At 58.0% G+C, this 19,559-nt stretch overlaps 1 protein-coding gene across 1 annotated transcript in view; it reads right to left on the reverse strand.

Moving 5' to 3' along the window:
• The window catches only part of SBF1 (SET binding factor 1), a 105,243-nt gene that overhangs the window by 33,372 nt on the left and 52,312 nt on the right, over positions 1-19,559 (reverse strand). Inside the window, exons 6-16 of the mRNA XM_015415507.1 lie at positions 19,441-19,551; positions 17,825-17,930; positions 17,342-17,474; positions 17,067-17,175; positions 13,026-13,139; positions 10,232-10,309; positions 9,608-9,721; positions 8,949-9,077; positions 8,739-8,837; positions 8,375-8,582; positions 7,468-7,580 (exon numbers count right to left, since the gene is read on the reverse strand). Of these exons, the coding sequence (XP_015270993.1) occupies positions 7,468-7,580; positions 8,375-8,582; positions 8,739-8,837; positions 8,949-9,077; positions 9,608-9,721; positions 10,232-10,309; positions 13,026-13,139; positions 17,067-17,175; positions 17,342-17,474; positions 17,825-17,930; positions 19,441-19,551 (1,314 nt within the window). The remainder of the gene's footprint in view (positions 1-7,467; positions 7,581-8,374; positions 8,583-8,738; positions 8,838-8,948; positions 9,078-9,607; positions 9,722-10,231; positions 10,310-13,025; positions 13,140-17,066; positions 17,176-17,341; positions 17,475-17,824; positions 17,931-19,440; positions 19,552-19,559) is intronic.

Genomic DNA, 19,559 nt, shown 5'->3' on the forward strand with positions numbered 1-19,559 from the left:
GCTTCTGCCAGGCCTAAGAAGACGTCCCGAAACAGCAACCAGAAAAGGACCAGCGCTACTGGTCAAGAACAATCGGACCCTGCTTTGCCCCCCCCCCCCAGGCTGGAACTCACACCCACCCAAGGACACGTGTGGGGAGGCCCCAACTCCTCAGCACCCACGGCCAATGGGTGCTGGCCGTCAAGCCCCACACACACAAGCACGTCTGGCTGCCATGGGCGCCGCGCACTCAGCAGTGGCCATGATCACAGTTTCCACCTCAAAAGCAGGACTTCAGTCCTTCTGAGAACAACACCGGCTGAAATGGCTTCACTGCGGCAGGCATCTCGGGCTCTGCCCTGAAAAACTGCCCCCCCCCCCCCCCCTTCCCCCCCTCGCAGTGGCCATGATCACAGTTTCCACCTCAAAAGCAGGACTTCAGTCCTTCTGAGAACAACACCGGCTGAAATGGCTTCACTGCGGCAGGCATCTCGGGCTCTGCCATGCAAAACTGCCCCCCCCCCCGCCTCTAAGCCTCTTACCGGCACGAAAGCCGGGAATTGAGGCTCCCCGTCTAAGTCTCCCTTTGAATCAAACGGCCCCAGCTGCGATGTGCCCCGTGATGGGGATTAGCAAGGCCACCGGAATATCGGAGTGCTGAAGCGTTAAAGTAAAAGCTGGAAGTAAAGCGTATACGACTAACTGTGAGTTGGAGAGCAATTTAAAAGCGGGGCTTGAACGTGCTTCGCTCCCCGGAGAGCGGAGGGAGGAGGGAGGATTCCCCACCCAACACAGAAAAGAGACTTATTTTTAAAAAGTGGAGAAAGGGGGCGAAGCAAAAATCCGAGTAAGCGCGTTTTCGATTAAGCGCGTTACCTTTTGGAAGCAGGCTGAGAGCGAGCTAGAAGGAGCCATCCTCGGGTGGTGCAGCACGAACTTTCAAAGTATAAACAAAGTTGAAAAATGGCGATGCAGAAAGAGAGAGATAGAAAGGCTTTGGAGAAGCAGAAGAAGGCAGGAGGAACTTCCTGCCCGAGTCCCTCCTCCTCTGGAACTGCTGTCAATCAACAGGAAAGTTAGCGTGCGCGCCATCTGCTGGCTGAACTGCAGAAAATCAATTTAAAACTTGATAATATGGAGGGGGCCTTTAACATCCAACAGAAAAAAATGAATGAGACTGCTGACAAGGTAGATGACATCACTAAAACGTGTCTGGCATCGACAGAAGAGATACAGAGTGTTAAGAAGAAAGTTGTTAAGGTGGAAAAACAACAGATGAAGCAGGAAAATAAATTATTATTGCTTCAAATAGAAAAGTCAAACTTGATTCTCCGATTCCAAGGGTTGAAAGAAGAAGACCCAGAGGACCTCAGAGACATTTTGGCAACAGCGTTGGCACCACTGATTGGCAGCGAAGCGGAAAACATAAAAGAAGAGATGGATTTGGCCTATAGAGCCTACTCCAACTTCACGAAGAAGAACAAGCTGCCAGCAGAAGTGGTGGTGAAATTCACCAAGCAACGTCTCCGGGATCAAATATTAAAAGCAGTATCAGCAACACCCTTGAAAATTGGAGAACAATCAATCTGAGTTTTGAAAGATATTCCATTTGAAATCAGAATGAAGCGAAAAGAATATAAAGGACTGACTTTGTTCTTACAAAAACGTCAAATTAGCTACAGGTGGTTAACGCCAGAAGGACTGGTCTGTAAATTCAAAGACAGAAGAGAAAAGATTGACTCTATCTTGAAGGCAAAAGAATTTTTGAAGAGGCACGCCAACACAGAAGAGGAAGCAGAACTCGCCGAGTGGATGTCAGGGAAAAGCGACGAAAGCAGCAGCTCAGAAGGGGAGGTGAAAGAAGAGGAAGAAAAAGGAGCAGCCGGAGGACTAAAATATAACTTACGAGAGAAAAAAGAAAAACATCTCAAAAAATAAAGACTTATCTGGATGTGCTAAAGAAGATATACTAACTCCAAAAGGACTTTACTAACATATTAACTGCCAGATTTGAAAAGATTAAGAAGAAATGGACGCTTATCCAACTACAGAAGAAGTCATAAACTTTGAGCTGGACTTTAACTTTAATACTAACAGATTAACATACCAATATTAACAGCACTCAACACTTTTCTTTGTCCCTCTATATACCCCCCCTATTTTTCTCTATAAGCGAAACTTCTCTCCTTTTTAGGAGAGGGAAATAAAAGTATTTACATTAAAAAAAAGAATACTTTTGCAGAATAAGCCAATGTAGTTATTTTACATAATTTTAGAAATCAAATTTTATTTATTTGAAACATTTTTATGCTGCCTTTCCCATCCGAGGTGGCAAACATTAAAGGTCTCCGAGGTGGCAAACATTAAAGCATTCCAAACATTAAAACAGCATTTAAAATACAAACATATCTCCAATATTTAAAACAAATAAAAACACTTAAATGCAGAAACAGCAAGAAAAGATAATAAGGTTCAGTGAGAGTGTGGTGGAACAGGCCTGCCCTGACCTGCAGACCCTGCTCTGCCCACCTCTCCTTGGCACTGCCAACTCCTGGAGGGGGTGTGTGTGACTCCACTAGGGTGACTCGCTGCCACCACCTGGGTCACCATAGGGATTTCCCACGGCAGGGTCCAGAACCGTCAGCCCCCCTCCCAAGCTCAGAGGCGGGCCTCAGTGTCCCCCACCGCCCAGAGACTGGCTGCCACTAGGGCCAATGACAGCTTTGGGGCTCCCCTGGAGAAACAGCCCACGTGTGCACACTGACTGCCTTCCTCCCAGCCCGGGGGCCCTTCTTGCAGTAGTGTGCCCAAGACAGGGGGATGGACGGGGGACTAGGTGGGTACAGAGACTGAGAGCCAGCCTCCAAAGTCGGAAAAGATTTGTTGAAAAGAAAATATCTACAAGCATCCTTAAGCACAGCACTAGATCAGCAAATGGATTTCAAAAGAAAATTGATCATAAATACAATCCTCTTTCTATTTTCTAGACACACCCTAACTGATGTGAAAATAGGGCGATGGTCTTAAAAAGTTACTCCCCATCTACACACCATGACTCGGGAGACCACGTGGTCAGCAAGAGGCGGCTGCCACGACCAGCCATCGCTCAGAGGTCGGTACCCTCCAAAGAAGTGGCGCTAATGGAGAACCAACCCTAACCATGACAATCGGGTGGGACCTCCTTGCCAGACAGCATTCAAGCCTTTAAGGTGCTCCTGGCCCAGTATTCAGTGACCGTAGTAACAGGCAGCCATACCCTAGAAGAGGAGTGTCTCTGAGGAGGCCAGCTCTCTGGGGGGGGGGGGGGGGGGGGGGGGGGAATGGCTCAGGTTACGGTAGGAGCGTCTCAAGAGGAGGAAGGGTGCAGTTTCATCCAGATGCAGCAGGATGCTGTAGGTTTTCCTGGTGAGGAAGAAAATGTGCCTGGCTTCAGTGATGTGCATGCTGAAGAGACAGAGGTAGAGGGTGAAGATTCCACGGGAGCTTCTGAGAGCAGCAAGGCTAGTGTTGGCTCAGAGGAGCAAAGAGCTGAAGGCTTCGGGGGGGGGGGGGGTCTGGAGGAGGTCCAGAGTGACCCTGGGTTGGAGCCAGTTCACCAGGGAGCCGTGGGTCAGGGAGTGGGATCTTCCGAGACTCTCTCGGAGCAAGTCGTTTGGAAGCAGCCGGGCAGACAGGAGTCCCGGGAAGCAGACAGACAGCTTGTGGTTCCTCAGAAGGTGGCGGCACAGGACAGCTCAGGTGCAGGCCAAGGCCTCTACCGGGTTCCCACAGGCCCAACTTAGCCCTGGAGGTGAGAGAATGTGGAGAGTCTGGTGTGACCGGCCAGAGCATGTGGGCAAGGGGGGCTGCAAAGGATGGTGAGTGTTGTGAGAGAGACTCTGGCTAAGTCCAGAGCCAGTCAGAGCAGCTGGCTTGATGAAACAGTCAGGGCTCTGACTTTTGAGCCTGGTGACCAGGTGAGGGGGTTTTCGGCCTTCGCGCACCGGCATGCCCCTAGCTGCTCGGGAGAGGCCGGCCTCGTGTGCTTGTGGACTGGATAGGCAGTGTCAGTTGTGCTGTCTCTATGGAAGGGTCAGGGGAAAGGACCAAGGATGTTAATGTGAATGACGGGGAAATGCTAGTTCTGAGTGTGGCAGAGAAGGAAGGAGGAGGCGCAGAGCCAGGTGGAAGCGCAGTAGTTGTCTTGGCTCCGTGTTCTGCAAGGGGAGCTGAAAAGGCTCGCAAGCTGGTCAGTTCAGGGCAGAGAGAAAATCTTTTCAGGTGTACATCAGTGGGAGGTGGGTTTCAGGAGGGAACCAGGGGAAGTGGATTTGGTGAGGTCTGGGACAGATGCAGAGTCTCTCCTGCCTGTCAGGGCCCCCCCCCCCCCCCCTTACAGAGCAGATACTGAGGAGGGCTTTTGGCAGCAGGAACTGGAGGAAGAAGCTGGAGTTAAATCTGCCTTCATCCCTCCTGCGGGTCTGCAGGAGGTTACTGGGTGGCATGTTGGATTTAGAAACAGAGGTGTGTTGTTTCAGAAGCTGGGAAGTGACTTGTGGAGCGGCAGGGTCAGGATTTGCAGTTGCATGCACGGACTCTATCGGGGTTTCTTGCAGGGACTTGGGTTTGTACTTGGAGCAGTTAGCAAGGGTGCTAAATGCCATCCAGGGGCCAGTTCTCACCTCCAAGCTGGAAGAAGAGCTGTTTGCAACGCCAGAGGTGGTGTTCTGGGAAGACAGAGCAGGCAGAGGAAGAATTCCCCCCACCACTGGGGGGGGGGAGAAGACAGAGGGCCAAGAGGCAGGGGGGGGGGGCTTCTCTGCGTTTGGCAATTCTCTGGGCACTGGAAAAACGCAGGCCTTGGTGGTGGGGGCAAGAATTCACCCTCTCGACAGACCACTCATCCCTACAATGTCTGCGAACGATGAAGAACTCAAGCACCAAACTGCAGAGGTGGTTGTGGAAGAGTCAGGAGTTCAACATAAAGACTGAACCTCTTGCTGGATGCAACAAAGTGGTTGCAGATTTCCTTTCCAGGAAGGACGCAGACTAATAGGTTGTAAATGGGAGCCTCATACTTTTAAAAGATCTTTACTGCCTGCCCTATTTTAACATCAGTTAGGGTATGTCTAGAAACAGGAAAAACTGCGTTTATGACCATTTTTCTTTTGGAATCTGTTTGCTGATCTAGGGCTTGTAAATATTTTCTTTTCAATAAATCTTTTTTGACTTTGGAGGTTGGTTCTCCGTCTCTGTACCACCTAGCTCCCCCCACCGTTCGGATATGCTAATGCAAGAGGGGCCCCCGGGTTGGGAGGAAGCATTCTGTGTGCATGTGGCTATTTCTCCAGGGGACCCCAATGTTGTACCTGGTCCCCATGGTAACCAGCCTCTGGTTAGTGGGAAACACTGAGGCCAGGCCTCAGAACCAGGAAGGGGAACTGGAATTCCTCTTGATCCCAGTAGGAAATCCCTAAAATGGACAGGTGGTGGCAGAAGAAGAAGAAGAAGAAGAAGAAGAAGGAGAAGAAGAAGGAGAAGGAGGAGAAGGAGGAGAAGAGAAGAGACAGAAGGAGAAGAAGAAGGAGAAGGAGGAGAAGGAGGAGAAGAGAAGAGACAGAGGAGGAGATTGGATTCAGTCCCCACATGGCCCTTCCCTACCCAAGGGAGCCTCAGAGCGGCTTACAAACTCCTTTCCCTCCCCCCTCCCCACAACAGACACACCCTGTGAGGTCGGTGGGGCTGAGAGAGCTCTTGACAGAAACTGCTCTTTCTTAAGTGGAGGAGGAGTGGGGAATCAAACCTGGTTCTCCCAGATTAGAGTCCGCGCACTTAACCACTAAGAAGAGGAGGAGCTTGGATTTATACCCCTGGGGCCCCTTCACTACCCAAGGGAGTCTCAGAGCGGCTGACAGACTCCTTCCCCTCCCCCTCCCCACAACAGACAGACACCCTGTGAGGTGTAGGTGGGGCTGAGAGAGCTCTGACAGAAACGGCTCTTTCTCAAGAACAGCTCTTGTCAGAACTACGGCTTGCCCAAGGCCATCCAGCCGGGTGCGAGTGGAGGGGTTCTCCCAGATTAGAGTCCGCCTGCACTTAACCACGACACGAAACTGGCTTCCCTCGAGTGGAGGGAAGCGGCAAACCCCTCCGCTGCTCACTGCTGTGGCACGCTCTCTGGGTCGACACTTTCCTTGAGCCATCTGTTACGGCCCCAAGAGCTTTCCCCCTCTCAGCCTCCACAAGTCCAGGACCCCGTTCGCCTGTACCTCAAACTGGGTCCGGCGGCGGGACCTCCGAGCAGGGCTGCCAGCTCCCGGTTGCGGGATATCCGGAGGTTGGGGGGAGGGGGGGTGGAGCCTGAGGGGCCGCCACACAGCCCCCACCTGCCCAGGTGGCCATTTTCCAGGGGGGGGGGCGGGGGGGGGGCACACAGGCCGCTCTCCGTTGCTTGGAGGTCAGCTGTAATCCCAGGAGATCTCCAGCCGCCCCCTTGTCCCAGCTGGGAAACCGCCCCTCCTGGGGAGCGCGGCCCCACCCTCCAGAGCAGAGGAGAGACCCCACTCCCTGGGCCAAGCCTCCCCCCCCACCAGCACCTCCGCTTTGAACAGCGTCATCAGGAAGGGAGGTTTCAAAGGCAAAATACGCGACCAGGATGCTGAGCACCGGCCCTTGTGGAGGAAAATGCCCCCCCCCACCCCCTCACAACCCATCTCCACGTTTCACAACTGTCGCTGTGACTGTTCCTCTGCCTACGGACAGGAGCCCTGCTGCGGAGTGAGCTGAGGGAAGCGGGTGGGGGTGGGGGTTGGAGACGGTGAACAGTCAGGCTCCCAGCAGAGACCCCTCAAGCTCTTCGTTCCCCCGCCTCCTGTTCACAAGTCACACCTAGAGTCCATCAGGCCGGGTAAACTGGGACACACCGGGACCGTGGGAGGGAGGGAGGGAGGAAGGAAGGGAGGCTTATATAAACGCAGGGCTTGGAGAAGAGGGGTCTCTCCCACCTGCAGTCATCACTATCAGCCCAGTCCCATATTCCATGCTGCCTTTCTCCTTGCTGCCATTCTGTCCTCACGACCGCCGGGGGGGGGGGGGGGGGGGGGAGAGACGGGCCCTGTGGCCACCCGGCTGGCCTCCATGGCGGAGGAGGGATTCCCACCCAGGCCTCCCAGGTGCTTGTCGAACACTCGAACCACGAGGTGCCACACACACACACACACGCACACGCACACCCCGCTCTCTCGTGCACCCGGCCAACGCTAGGCGCTATCTGTCGTGGAGCGTTGCGTGAAGGGAGGCGTATGAGGGCAGCACGGTGGACACCACAGTCACGGAGACTCAGCGTTCGAAGCCAGGGACCTTCTAACGACCAGATGCCAGAGGCAAAGAGGGTTTTGAGGAGGCGGCAGCTGGCAGGCAGGCAGGCAGGAGGCACCTCTGCTAACAAAGCCCCCCCCCCGGTTCAAGGAGCCCCCAGCAAAGCGGGGCGGGGGGGGGCTGTCACCTCACCTTTTTGGCCTCCAGCATCTTGCTCTCAAAGACGTAAGTGATGCAGTTCCTCACTACCTCCAGCCGACGGGCACTGTTGGCCAAGACGACGCCATTGCGCTCCGTGATGGCACCTGGTAAGTATGGGGCGACGGGGTGGGGGAGGAGAATGCCAGTCACTACCCACACAGCCCCTTCCCTCTCCCGCTGACCCACACGGGACATTCCCTGGAGCAGGAAGGAAGGGGAACGCCGCTGCTCCCTGTGACACAGAGCCCTGCCGGGAGGGGATCTTCTCCACCACACCCGGGCTGCTGCTGGGCAGCGACTCCGGTCTGGACCTTCTCATCCCACCCTCCCTCCAAGGTAGACTCAGGGGCGCCGCCGTGCACACGACAGCTGAAAGGAACCGCCATTGGTCCTAGAGGTGCCCCTGGACTGAAGCTTTGGTTTCCTCCAAGGAACTCAGAGGCGCAGGCATGGCCGTCCCCTCCTCTTTTGGCTTTCCCAACAAACCTCTGAGGGAGGTCAGGCTGAGGATGTGTAAGTGGCCCGAGAGGTCACCCAGCAAGCCTCCGCAGGGAGTGGGGATTCGAAGGCCGCTCTCTCCGGTCCGAGCCTGACACACCAGCCACTGCCCTGCCCTGGCTCCCACGCCCCAGCGCAGGGAGACCGAGAGGGGGCGGCCTTCTCACCTCACGGCCCATCCTGCTCCCTTGGCTGCTGGGAGGCTGGGCGGACCGGCTGAAGCAGCACACAGAAGGGAGCACCCCTCCCGTCCCTGCCCCGGATGGAAACGGCGGAAGGTGTTCCCGGGCTCACAACCATCCATCTGAGGAATGTTCTGCCTGGAAACAGCCTCCACCAGCTTCCCAGCTTCTGGGACGAGAGGAGAGCCGGCGAAGAGGGGACAAGGCCACAGACATACCAAGAGGAGGCCCAGATGGCACCATGCCCTTCTTCTCTGCTTTCACTGCCGGGGGCGCCGTCTGGAGTTTGGCTGTGGCCTGGTCAATGATCCACTGGATGGTCCCCTCATCCAGACGAGGGAAAGGCCTCTGGTGCAGGCGCAAGTGGTGGCAGCCCTCGGCAGGCTTCTGCACTTTGTGCATCGTCACGGCAGGGTACGGGTTCTCCTGCGCCCAGAGAGCCAAAGGTCAGTTCCCCCCACACACCGCTAAGCCAGCAGACACCCCCCCCCAAGGCCTGCCCCCCCCGAGGCCCTCGGCTCCTCCCACCCCAGAAGGAACGGTGCGCAAAGGAGGGGGGGAGGCCGGGGGGGGCACACCCACATTCTTGTACAGCTGCTCTGCCAGCTCCTTGACGTGGCGCAGGACCCGAACCCGACTCCCTGCCTCTGCCTGCATCCGCTTGGCTTCGTTCGCCACCAGCTAGAAAAAAGGAAGGAGATGGCTGGGGGGGGGCGGGGGGGACATACGGCCTGCACCCCCTCCACGGCGCCCGGAACCACGGAGCCCAGCAGGCCTCTGACACCCTCTCACCTCGTCAAAGAGGTCGGTGGCCCGGTACGGGGGGCCTCGCTCGGTCACAAAGCCGGCAAACGCCATGCCCTCCAGCACCTTGGGGAGGAAGTCGTCTTCTACAAGTCCCCTCTGCCCGAGGAAGGCTGCCTAGAACAAGCGGGAGACCCCATGAGGATTCTCTGTGGGGAGAGGCACGTGTGGCGGAGGGCCCACAACCTCTGGGCGGCACGTCACAAGTCGCAGTCGACCCCCAGGCCCGAGGAGCTGGCATTCGCTGAAGACCTCCCCCCCACCCCCCCAATAACCCTAACCCACTCCTGCATCCCTCTGCGGGCACGCACGCACACACACAAAAAGAAATGTGCCTTCTGCTGCATGCCACAGCGGCCCTGAAGCGAAGGTTTCTGCCACAGCAGCGGGGATCTCTCTCCAGCATGGTCCCAACCGGTCAGACATTTCAACAAACAGAGGAGGAAGCCGGGGGGAGCACCTGCCCTGCTTCAAAGCGGAAAAATCCCACCCCCACCCCCACACACACTCTGGCACCAGCAAGGCTGGGCGGAGCCCCAAATTCGGCTGCTTCCTCCAAGCACCAGAGGATGACGGGCGACGGCAACCCTACGGCTCTCTGCCTCGGCCTGGCTCCTCTCCGTGTCCACCGGGCTGAGCCGCCTTACCTTGTGAAAACGGATGACGGGCTCCGGATGAATGCGGATGATGTGCAGGCACCAGCGGTAGCCTTGAAGCAGCTGCGCAAACAAGCGCAGGAAAACAGCCCGGATCTCCTTGTCCTGCAGGCCGGGAAGGAAGGAAGGGTCAAGCACTGGGGAGAGCCCTGCCCCTCCCCCAGGCCATTCCGTCCCGGTGTGAAGCCCCCAAAAAAAACCGGAGGGGAACCAGCAGCCCTCCTCTGTGGGCGGCCGCCATCAGACACCGAGTCCACTATCGCCCTCGCCAAATCTCCTGGTGATGCCAGGAGGCACAGAAACTGAACCCAACGAGGCCAAAGAGCTGCTGGCTGGGAAGGCAGAGGTGCTTCCCGCCTCTGGTGGGGGTCAGCTGAGCCACCACTGACTCAGCTAAGATCCACGAGTTTGTCTGGGACCAGCTTCCACCACCACATGACGCAACCTGACCACTTGGGCCTGCAGGCTTCTAAAACACGCGCACACACACGCGTCCTTCCACTCTCTCCTCCGCACTGGAGTCCTATAACCATCCCCAGAAGCCAGTGCTCTTCCACCACACCCCCTGCCGCCCCACACCCCCAGCCCTGAAGCCCGCGTGGCCCCGGCTCTCACCTGCATCTTGAGGGAGGAAGCGGAGATGGTGGAGGGGGGGAAGGCCAGGTCTGCAATCTCCAGCTCGGGGTCCAAGACCTGCATGCGGACAGGAGGGCCGTGGGGGTCAGTGGAAATCACGTAATTCTATGGGCCTGACTTCATTAGGTAGCCTGAATTAGTAACGGCTCCGTTGAAGCTCCTCATGACTTCCTAAACTAACATTAATCCGGCATCGGCATCCCCCCCCTCCCCATCTTCTGATGCAGGGTCAGCATCCTCGAGGCGTTATCCGGTTCTGGAGTGAGACGGAGAGCTCTTTGCCTGCCAGCGCAAACCCCAGGAAGCAGAACAGAGGAATTGGGACCTTGCCTCTAGCATCTAAGAACTAAATAATAATTTGTATTATGCTCAGAGGAACGTCACAAGTCGCAGTCGACCCCCAGGCCCGAGGAGCTGGCATTCGCTGAAGACCTCCCCCCCACCCCCCCAATAACCCTAACCCACTCCTGCATCCCTCTGCGGGCACGCATGCACACACACAAATAGAAATATGCCTTATGCTGCATGCCACAGCGGCCCTGAAGCGAAGGTTTCTGCCACAGCAGCGGGGATTTCTCTCCAGCGTGGTCCCAACCGGTCAGACATTTCAACAAACAAATCATCCGCCACCCTCCGCAGGCACCTGCACAGGGCGCACCCAAGCCTGCGGCCTCCAGAGAAGAGCGGCGGCGCCGCGTGGGGGGGGGGGGGGGGAGGGAGCAGGGGACAGAGGCTCCGCCAGTGTCTCAGCAGGAGGAGGGGAGGCCCCACCCGTGTCCAGAGTGAGCGGGTGTCCTCCCCCCGGGAGACACCCTCAGCCCCCACCGCTCACGCCTGGCCCTGGCGGATGAGTCGGCCTTCCTCACGGACAACCTCCCCCTGCTGCTGGGCTATCCCTCTCTCTGGACCTCCGGGAGGAAGGGCCCAGGACCCCGGCCTTCGCCCCCCGGCCCCCCACTCCTCTCCGAGCCATCCCGCCCATGGGCTGCGTGCTCTCGGTGCTTGGGCGGGCGGGCGGGCTGGGATCCCCCTACACCCCAGGCAGCATCCGCCCCATCAGGAAGCACCTGCCTCACACACCCAGAGGGCCGGCATCCACCTCACAGCACAACCCACCTCCTCGGGCAACACCCTTTCTCCTCAGACTGGGCAGAGGGGGCTTCGCTGCCGGCTGAGGACCCACCCCTCTCCCTGGCTGTGCAGGTGACCACCCCCCAGGCCAGAGGGGAAGGCTTGGCCACCCCCGGAATCCATCTTCACAACAACCAGGTGACCACCTCCCAGCCAGGCCCGAGGGGGAGTGTGGCGGGCAACCCCTCCAAACCCAGTCACCGGGGGAGGTGGGCAGGCAACTGCCTCCCGGGCCCGAGGAGAAAGGTCGGCTGCCATTTCCCCAGAGAGCCCTTTCCTGGGGGGGGGGGGCTGCTTTGGGGCGCCGCTACTCGCCCCACCCCGCAGCCAATCCTCACCAAAATGGAGGGCAGGAAGAGGGGCTGCCCAGGGAGGCCCTCTGCAAGTCTGATGCCTCTGGCTTGGAGGGAGTCCATTCGACACACTCCTGTACCCGCGGCTGCCATTTCCCCAGAGAGCCCTTTCCTGGGGGCACCTGCTTTGGGGCCTGTAACTCGACCCCCCTAAACCCAAACTTCACCAAACTTGGAAGATTTGTAGAGGAGAGCCAGCTGAAGACTCCCTGCGAGTTAGACGGGGGGTGGGGAGTGGGGGTGGCATTCTACCATGTCATGAACCTAACAAAATATGAACCAGTTTGTTAAATGGAAGAAGAGATTGGATTTATACACCCCACCCTTCACTCAGAGTCTCAGAGCGGCTTACAAACTCCTTTCCCTTCCCCTCCCCACAACAGACACCCTGGGAGGTGGGTGGGGCTGAGAGAGCTCTTTCCAGAATTGTCCTTGAGAGAACAGCTCTGACAGAACTATGGCTTGGCCAAGGTCATCGAGCAGCTGTAAGTGGAGGCGTGGGGAATCAAACCCGGTTCTCCCAGATTAGAGTCTACACACTTAACCACTACACCAAACTAGAAAGGTTCGTGAAGGGTCCGGAGCCCCCATGAACCACGAACCGGGACGAACCTCCATTTCCACTATTGTTTGCTTCTAAGAGACGGGCAGACAGTTTCAAAGTACATAAGCATCCTCAAAAAGCAATGAACATTCTAACACAAAATTGGTATAATAACTTTCTCCCAGAAAAACCAAATGGCTGGACATGTCCAAAGCACATGTTTAAGGGAAATATCTGTTCAATGAGAACCCTTTCTGACCAGTGTCCATTCAGCCTTCCTTTCTGGAACATTCCAAAAGAACAGCTTCTCCAGCTTCTCAGAGCTCGTTTACCACGGGCTCTGTCGTCGTCGTCGTCCTCCTCCTCCTCCTCCTCCTCCCCCTCCCCCCCCCACATATGGCTTAATACAAGATTATGCCTGCAAAGATTTTCACCCACACCCACACCCTCACCCACAGAGAACAACATTTCCCACACGCCAGATCAGCAACAATTCCCCAGCACAGGGCCACTTCCGGCACTTTGTGGAACAATTCCGAGGTGTGTGAAGAACAAACACCCTTGATTGATGGGGGGGGGGGGGGGGATAAGCCAGGGCTCGTTCAGGCAGAGACAGCACAAGGCGCAATATCCAGCTGCCCGGGGGCTCCCCGGTGACTCTCTGCAGGAGTCCTGCAGCGCCTCCTAATTCCCCCCACTGGCTCTGACCCCCATGCCAGAGTTCTGCAGGGGGCTGTGTGCTTACCATGGAGAGGGCCTCTCGTGTCTGATGGAGAAGCGGCTCAGGCAGCAGGGAGATGTGAATGCACTCAGGGACTGTGACCGTCCCACCATCCAGGTCTGCAACAATCACGTCCAACTGAAATAAAACAAGACAGCCATTTTTCAAACAAGCTAGGGAAAGAGCCAAGAGGAACAGAACACAGACCTGGCTGAGCCATGCTTTATTGAGTTATGTGAGATACTAACGGCCCCACATGAACCACACTAAAAAATTATTGGTCTGCTACTAATAGTACATCATTCTTTTGCAGTAAGTCAGACCGCTAAGACGCCAGACAGTAGCTCCTGGAGAGTGCAAGCAGGGGAGTTTCGTGTGGATGTGTTGCAAGAGGCAAGGAGGAGGTCAGTGTGTCTCTCTTTGGCTTGGGCTCTCAGTGGTCCGGGGCTGAAACAGCATCTCTGACTCCCAGGTCCAGCTCCTCCCTCACGGTCCCCGTGAAAGGGGCTCTTGCTAATTGAGGTGCGTCACCTGAGAGAGCCTACTAACGTGTGAGGCTGGGGGACGAGTCACATGTCCCAACCCTCAGGAGAGGCAATCAGAAGTCCAGCCTCTAAGGCGTCAGAAAGCAGCTCTTGGAGCCATGCGAGCAGGAGAGTTCTGCAGGGGTAAGGAAATTACACTGCTAAACATAGCGGGACGGTGCATAGTTCAGGTAAGCATCTTCCTTACCTCTGAAGCCTTTAAACAACCAAACCAGCTTTGAAGGGAGAAAGCAAACAGTGGGGTGGGGGCTACACAGAGGGGGCTGCATGCACGTTCAACTGCCCACTGGGCAGAAATTGTGGAGGTGCGCCTGATGCATAGAGCTCTTGGCTTTCAAGGAACAGGTTAGTTCCTTGAGGCTGGGGCTGCAGACCTGGCGAAGCGGACAGAGAGGGGGGGGGACGAGACCCTCAGGGACCTGGAGGGAACGGTCTCCTCCTGTGCTGGAAGTGGCTCTGACGTCACGCAGAGTGAGGAGGATGGAGGCCACCAGGCTGAGAAGGGCAAAGAGAAAAGGACTCCTCCCCTCTGCACGGTGAACCGATAGCCTCTCGCAGCGGGGCCAGCCCCCCGGGCTCCGGTGGTGGTTGGCTCTTGGCAGTGGCTGATTTGATGGTCAGGAATATAGAGCAGTGCCTGTGACAGGCATTTTGGCCACATGGTGGCTTATTCATGTATTTCTCTTTATCAGATTTATACCCCACCACTCCCTCAACATGTGAGGCTCAGGGTGGCTTACAACAAGTAAAATACAATTCGTTATACAATATTAAAAGCAGTAAGAATAATAACATGATTTGAAATCAGCAATATAAAACTCCTATTTAAAAAGTTGGCAGCATCCAAGAACCCAACAGCAAAATTATCCAGTGGAAACAGGAACTGCAAGACACGCACAATGACCCATTATTAAAGGCCTGCCGGTACAGCTCTTGTCTTGCGAGCCCTGCGGAAGCTCAAGAAGGTGCCACAGGGCGTGAGCCTTCCACTGGGACGGAGCCACCACGAAGGAGGCCCTTGCTCTGGTGGAAGAGGGGCAAGCCACTCGAGGGCCGGGCACCCCCAAAGGAGTGTGTCTGGCGAAGGCTGCGTGACGGCTCGCCTGCCTGGCGCGAGACGTTCAGACAGGCTGGTAAGTGTGGAGGAGGAGGAGTCAGCTGTCACAGTGCCGCTGGGAGACGTCCTCCTGTCAGGTCCTGGCAGAAGCACTTGGGTCCCCCAGTGGGCGGGCGAAGGCCAGGGCCTCCGGGGCAGCTCTCTCAGGACTGCTACCCGTTCAGTGACTAGGGCCAGCTAGAGGGGGACAGACCAGGGCACAGAGGAGAAGGGCTTCCCCTGAATTCAAAGGGTATCAACGCTTCTGGTGCTTCATGTCAAGGAGACGGCAAAGCAGCCGGCAAAGCTCGCCGCTAACCCCGGGGGGGGGGGGCGCCAACGGGAGCCGAGCGGGCCTCCAGTCTGGGGTGGCTCAATCATCCCCAAGGGATGAAGCAGGAAGCACACAACAGGCACCACCACGGCTGGGGGGGGGGAACGGGAACGGGGTAGAGTAAGGGGAGGGCCACGGGACGGGGCCTATTTACCGAATTATTTGTCTTACAAAATTTATGCTCCATCTTTCTGCCCTCTAACGGTTTAAAACATACATAATAAAATCACACCTTAAAAACTATTGAAAATCAACAAGAAACATTTGAAACAATGAAAACAAGAGATAAAATGCAGACAAAAGCATAAAAACCACCGTTCACACGCTGGGCAGGAAGGAAAAGTCATTGGGGGAACAGCAAACAAAAGGACATTCTTGGCCACCGAAGGGGACAGACGAGTCAGACCCCAGGGAGAGAGAGCAGCCAGAGTTCTGGCCACACGACGACGGAGAAGGGCCCCCCCCCTCTCCTGGGTGGCCGCCCTCCTGACCTAGGAAGGTGGGGGGAACCAAAGCAGGGCCCGGGCAGGTGGCCGCCAGGGGTCAGGTGGACTCGCAAGGGAGTCGGCTGCCCTTCCGGGCCACAGAGGGCTCTGAAAGTCAGCACCGGCACCCTGAGCGGTGGTGCCCAGGAGAGCAGGCTGGGGGGAGCCGGGTTCCTACGGGCCACTCCAGTCCGCATCCTGCCCCTAGCGGCGGAGGGATGGGGGGACCCTCCGCACGAGGGAAGCAAGGCACAGGGGTCTGCAGACCACCGCGCCGGAAGCCGCCAAGCCAAGACAGGAGTGCTGGAGGACTTGGTGCCACAGGATAATTTAGACAAGCGCATCCCTCTCAAAGGTGGTGGCCTGGAGAGGACCAGTGGGATGCAGTCATTCCTGGATACAAATTCTAGAGGCAGAACAGGGAGGGCGGTGCTGCTCTACGACGGATGAAGCAGGGGGTGGAGAGATGCCCTCCAGCCCGAAGGTCTCACCGATGTGCCCATGACGTGGGGGTAGCACTCTGGCCCTCTGGCCGAACCCTGGCTCACAGCTGGCAAAGAGGGAAGGGACACCGGGGGGGGGGCGGAGGGAAGGGAACAGACTGCTCCAGAGTGGGAGGGGAAGGGACAATGCCCCAAGGAAGCAAGAAGGAGGTGCTCTTCTCTTTGTTCTTCTTCCTAAGATGGGCACAAACCAGGCCCGTGGCTACAGTGGGGCACCTCGGGGCAAGCCCCCCCCCCCAGGCCCCCCGACTTCCCAGCCAGCTGGCTTATTTTATTTTATTTTTCACGCACACCATGGCCGTGCCGAGCGCTTGCCCTGCCTGCCAGCAGTGTACCTCTGGCTGGCTGCGGGTGAGGCACGCCACAGGGCACACCTGCTCCCTACTCCAGCCCTGCCTGTGAGCTTCCCTGGGGGCCTGGCGACAAGTGTCTGGACTCCACGGTCCGATCCAGCAGAGGCAAATCTGAACATTCCCATTCACTCGTTCACTCACTCGTTCATTCGGTGTGGTCTTGGGCATGCAGCATGCACGACCACCTGTGCGCATGTGTCTGTGTGCGTCTTGCTTTCAGTTATCCCCTCAGTGCTGAGTGAGAGAGCTGCGGCGTTTATCCCCCCCCCCTCTCCTTTCTAATAGCCTTTCTCCAATCACCCCTGGCTCTTAAATTTTTCTCCAGCCTTTAAATACTACTACTACTTCTACTACTACAAGAACACACTTCCTTCTGGCACTCTCGCCTCTCTCGTTGCTTAAAAATCCTCTGTGTGTGTGTGTGTGCCATGGCCTTGCCGCACCATCACCCCCGCCCTGCCCGCCCAGACTCAACGCTGTTCAGGGCAAGGGCAGAGTTTAGGGTCCAGAGGCCTGCCTGAGGCTTGTGCAGGCCGTGTGTGTGTGTGTATGTGTGTGTGTACGCCCCCTTTGCTCATCAGCCTTTCTTATCTCCTGAATGCTCAAAGCCGGCTGCTGTCTCAGAACGCACCACGCCTAATTCAGTCCCAGTTTCCAAAGGGCAGTCAGAGGGGAGGGCTATCCCCAAAGCATGGAGGCAGGCAGGCAGGCAGGCAGGCAGGCAGGCAGGCAGGCAGGCAGGCGCTCACCAGTTCCTGTGTCTCGGACTGAAAGGCCGAGCTGACGCCGATGATGAAAGGGGTGGGTGTGCTGAGAACCTCAAGGAGCTGAGCCGGCAGGATGGGAACATACGTAAAGCTGAAACCGAGAAACCAGAAACATGGCCTCATCCAGCCAAACACCATCCCGCCCCATGAGAGCCCCCCCCCAGGCCCCCGAGCCCCGCACCGCACCGCAAGCAGGGCGAGGGAAAGCCAGCCCCACCCCCCCAGCGGCAGCGGCCCGGGACCCCCCTCCCGCTCACCTGTACTTCAGGGGGAACATGAGGGACAGCAGGCCCCTGCAGGCCTCCGTCAGCCTCTGGTAGCTGCTGGACAGGAAGAGGATCTTGTGCTCCGTCAGAGCGGCACAGAAGAGGCAGAGCACGTTGGTGATCCCTGGAGAGGAGACGGGGACGGGGGACGGGCACTGAGAAGGCCATCCATCCAGGGCCTCGGCACCACGTCCAGGCGTCCGGCAGGGCCTCCCCAAGGGAGCTCAAGGAGGGGGGGGGGCAGATCTCCTGCCAGAGCCTTCACGGGCCCAGAACCTCGGCTGCAGCAGGGCTGGGGCCACCTACGGCAGCCAAAACACACCACCCCCTGCCGCAAAGCTTGGGCACGCTCACAAGACAAGAGGAGTCTCACGGAACTCATGGGTGCCCCCCGGCGAGGGCAGGAAAGAGGACCCCCGGGCAGGGGCGAAGGGCGTTCCAGAGAAAGAAATACTGGCCTGGGCCGGCTCTCACCAAGTTGCCGGAAGAGAAGGGCCACGCTGCAGTTGCTGACTGGCAGGGAGTCGGTGATGGGCGTCTGGATCACTTGCCTGTCGCCTGCACCCAGAGAGATGGTCCTCTACAAGAGACAAAGGACAAACCCGCAACCGGGACTCAGCCCGGCACTGGCAGCAGAGGGCCTGGAGCTGCCTCCCCCCACCCCCGGCCAGAAGACACACACACACACCCCGCTCACTCTCATCTGCCCGGAGCAACCAGACTCCTGCAGGGAGGGAGGGAGGGAGGGAGGACAGGGCCCCACCCCACCCCACTCCGACGGGCTCCCCGCCTCCTGGGCTCCCTGTCACTTGCACGGCCCCGCTGCCAGCGAAGGGGGTCCTGTGACGCGAGCACCTAGGAAAGACCCTGCCTCACATCCTCAGAGGAGGTGGACTCTCCGGGGGCCCTTGCCTTGCAACAGAAGCTGCTTCCGGACAGAAGGCAGACCCTGGGGAGGAGGCAAGTGCCCTTCTGCGGGCCCTCGGGTGCACGTTCCCCTTTCTGGAGCCGCCTGCCCCCCAACTCAGGTGCTCTGCTCTCTGTGCCACGCGGGGGCCGGGAGCTGCCTTCTCTCAGGAGGGGCACTCTGAAGGCCTCTCAACCCCCAAGCCTCCTCCTCCTCCTCCCAAGGAAGGAGAGAAAAGCCCCCCGGAGAGAGAAGAGGTGCATACCGCTCCTTCGTCCTCTGCGTCAGGCTGAGAGAGAGACAGACAGAAATCGCACAGTCAATTAGAAACACAGGGCGGCACACGGACAGGTGGCCAAGCAAGCGGGGAAAGACAAGCACACGCCAAGCAGCAGAGCGCCACAAGCCGGCAGCACCAGCAGCGGGGAGGCCTCGTGGCACAGCAGGAGGACAAGGAAAGAGGCACACAGATCTACCTGCCTGCCGCCGAGCAAAGCGGCAGCAGCAGCAGCGAAGCACCCAGCAGCGGCACACCTGCCTGCCTGCCTGCCTGCCCAGAGGGCGTCGCTGTCATGAGAAAGAGGAGAGGGGGCTGAGCCACAGAGGGAGGCAAGCGCCACAGAGACAAACGGAAGGCCACAAGCCAACAGCGCCAGAGGTGGGACCCTGAGGCCCAGCAGAAGAACAAGGAGGGACAGACTGACCTGCCTGCACCGCAGAGGCCCCAGCGGCTGCACGGAGCCCCTATCTCTACTCCCCAGTCCCCCCCCCCGGAGGGCCGCTGTCATCCGGTAACAGGACAGGCTGGCAAACCAGCGCTGCCCACCCCTGGAAGTGTTATACGGAGCATCTAGAAAGACAAGCCAAGATTCCCGGGGGAGGGGGCGGGGGGGCAGAGGCCTCGTTCCCAAACTCACGGGCTGCAGGACACGGCCCTGAAAAGGGGGGAGGCTTGTTGCGCCCTTGGCATAGCGAACACGGCAGCATGCTCTCCTTACCCTCCGCAGCTCCCTGCTCAGCACGCGCCTCTGGCCCGTCCCGGTCCCCCCACGAGAAGCCAGCAGGTGGCCCCTAAGGCACACGGAGGGAGGAAGCGAGGCCCCCCCCCTCCACAGGGCACGGCAGGGCCCCCAGGGCTGAAAGGCAACCGGATGCCAACGGCAGGGTGGAAGGAGAGACCCACCTGGGTACCCCCCGTGATGGGGATGGTGCAGGTCAAGAGGCTCCCAATGACGGTCTCCAAGGACGTGCTCAGCCCATCCACGTAGATGGTGTAGATCAGCCCCAGGCAGTTCTGCGGGT

Source organism: Gekko japonicus, unplaced genomic scaffold (assembly GCF_001447785.1).
Source record: "Gekko japonicus isolate JY-2015 unplaced genomic scaffold, Gekko_japonicus_V1.1 scaffold1667, whole genome shotgun sequence".
Classification (NCBI taxonomy): Eukaryota; Metazoa; Chordata; class Lepidosauria; order Squamata; family Gekkonidae; genus Gekko; species Gekko japonicus.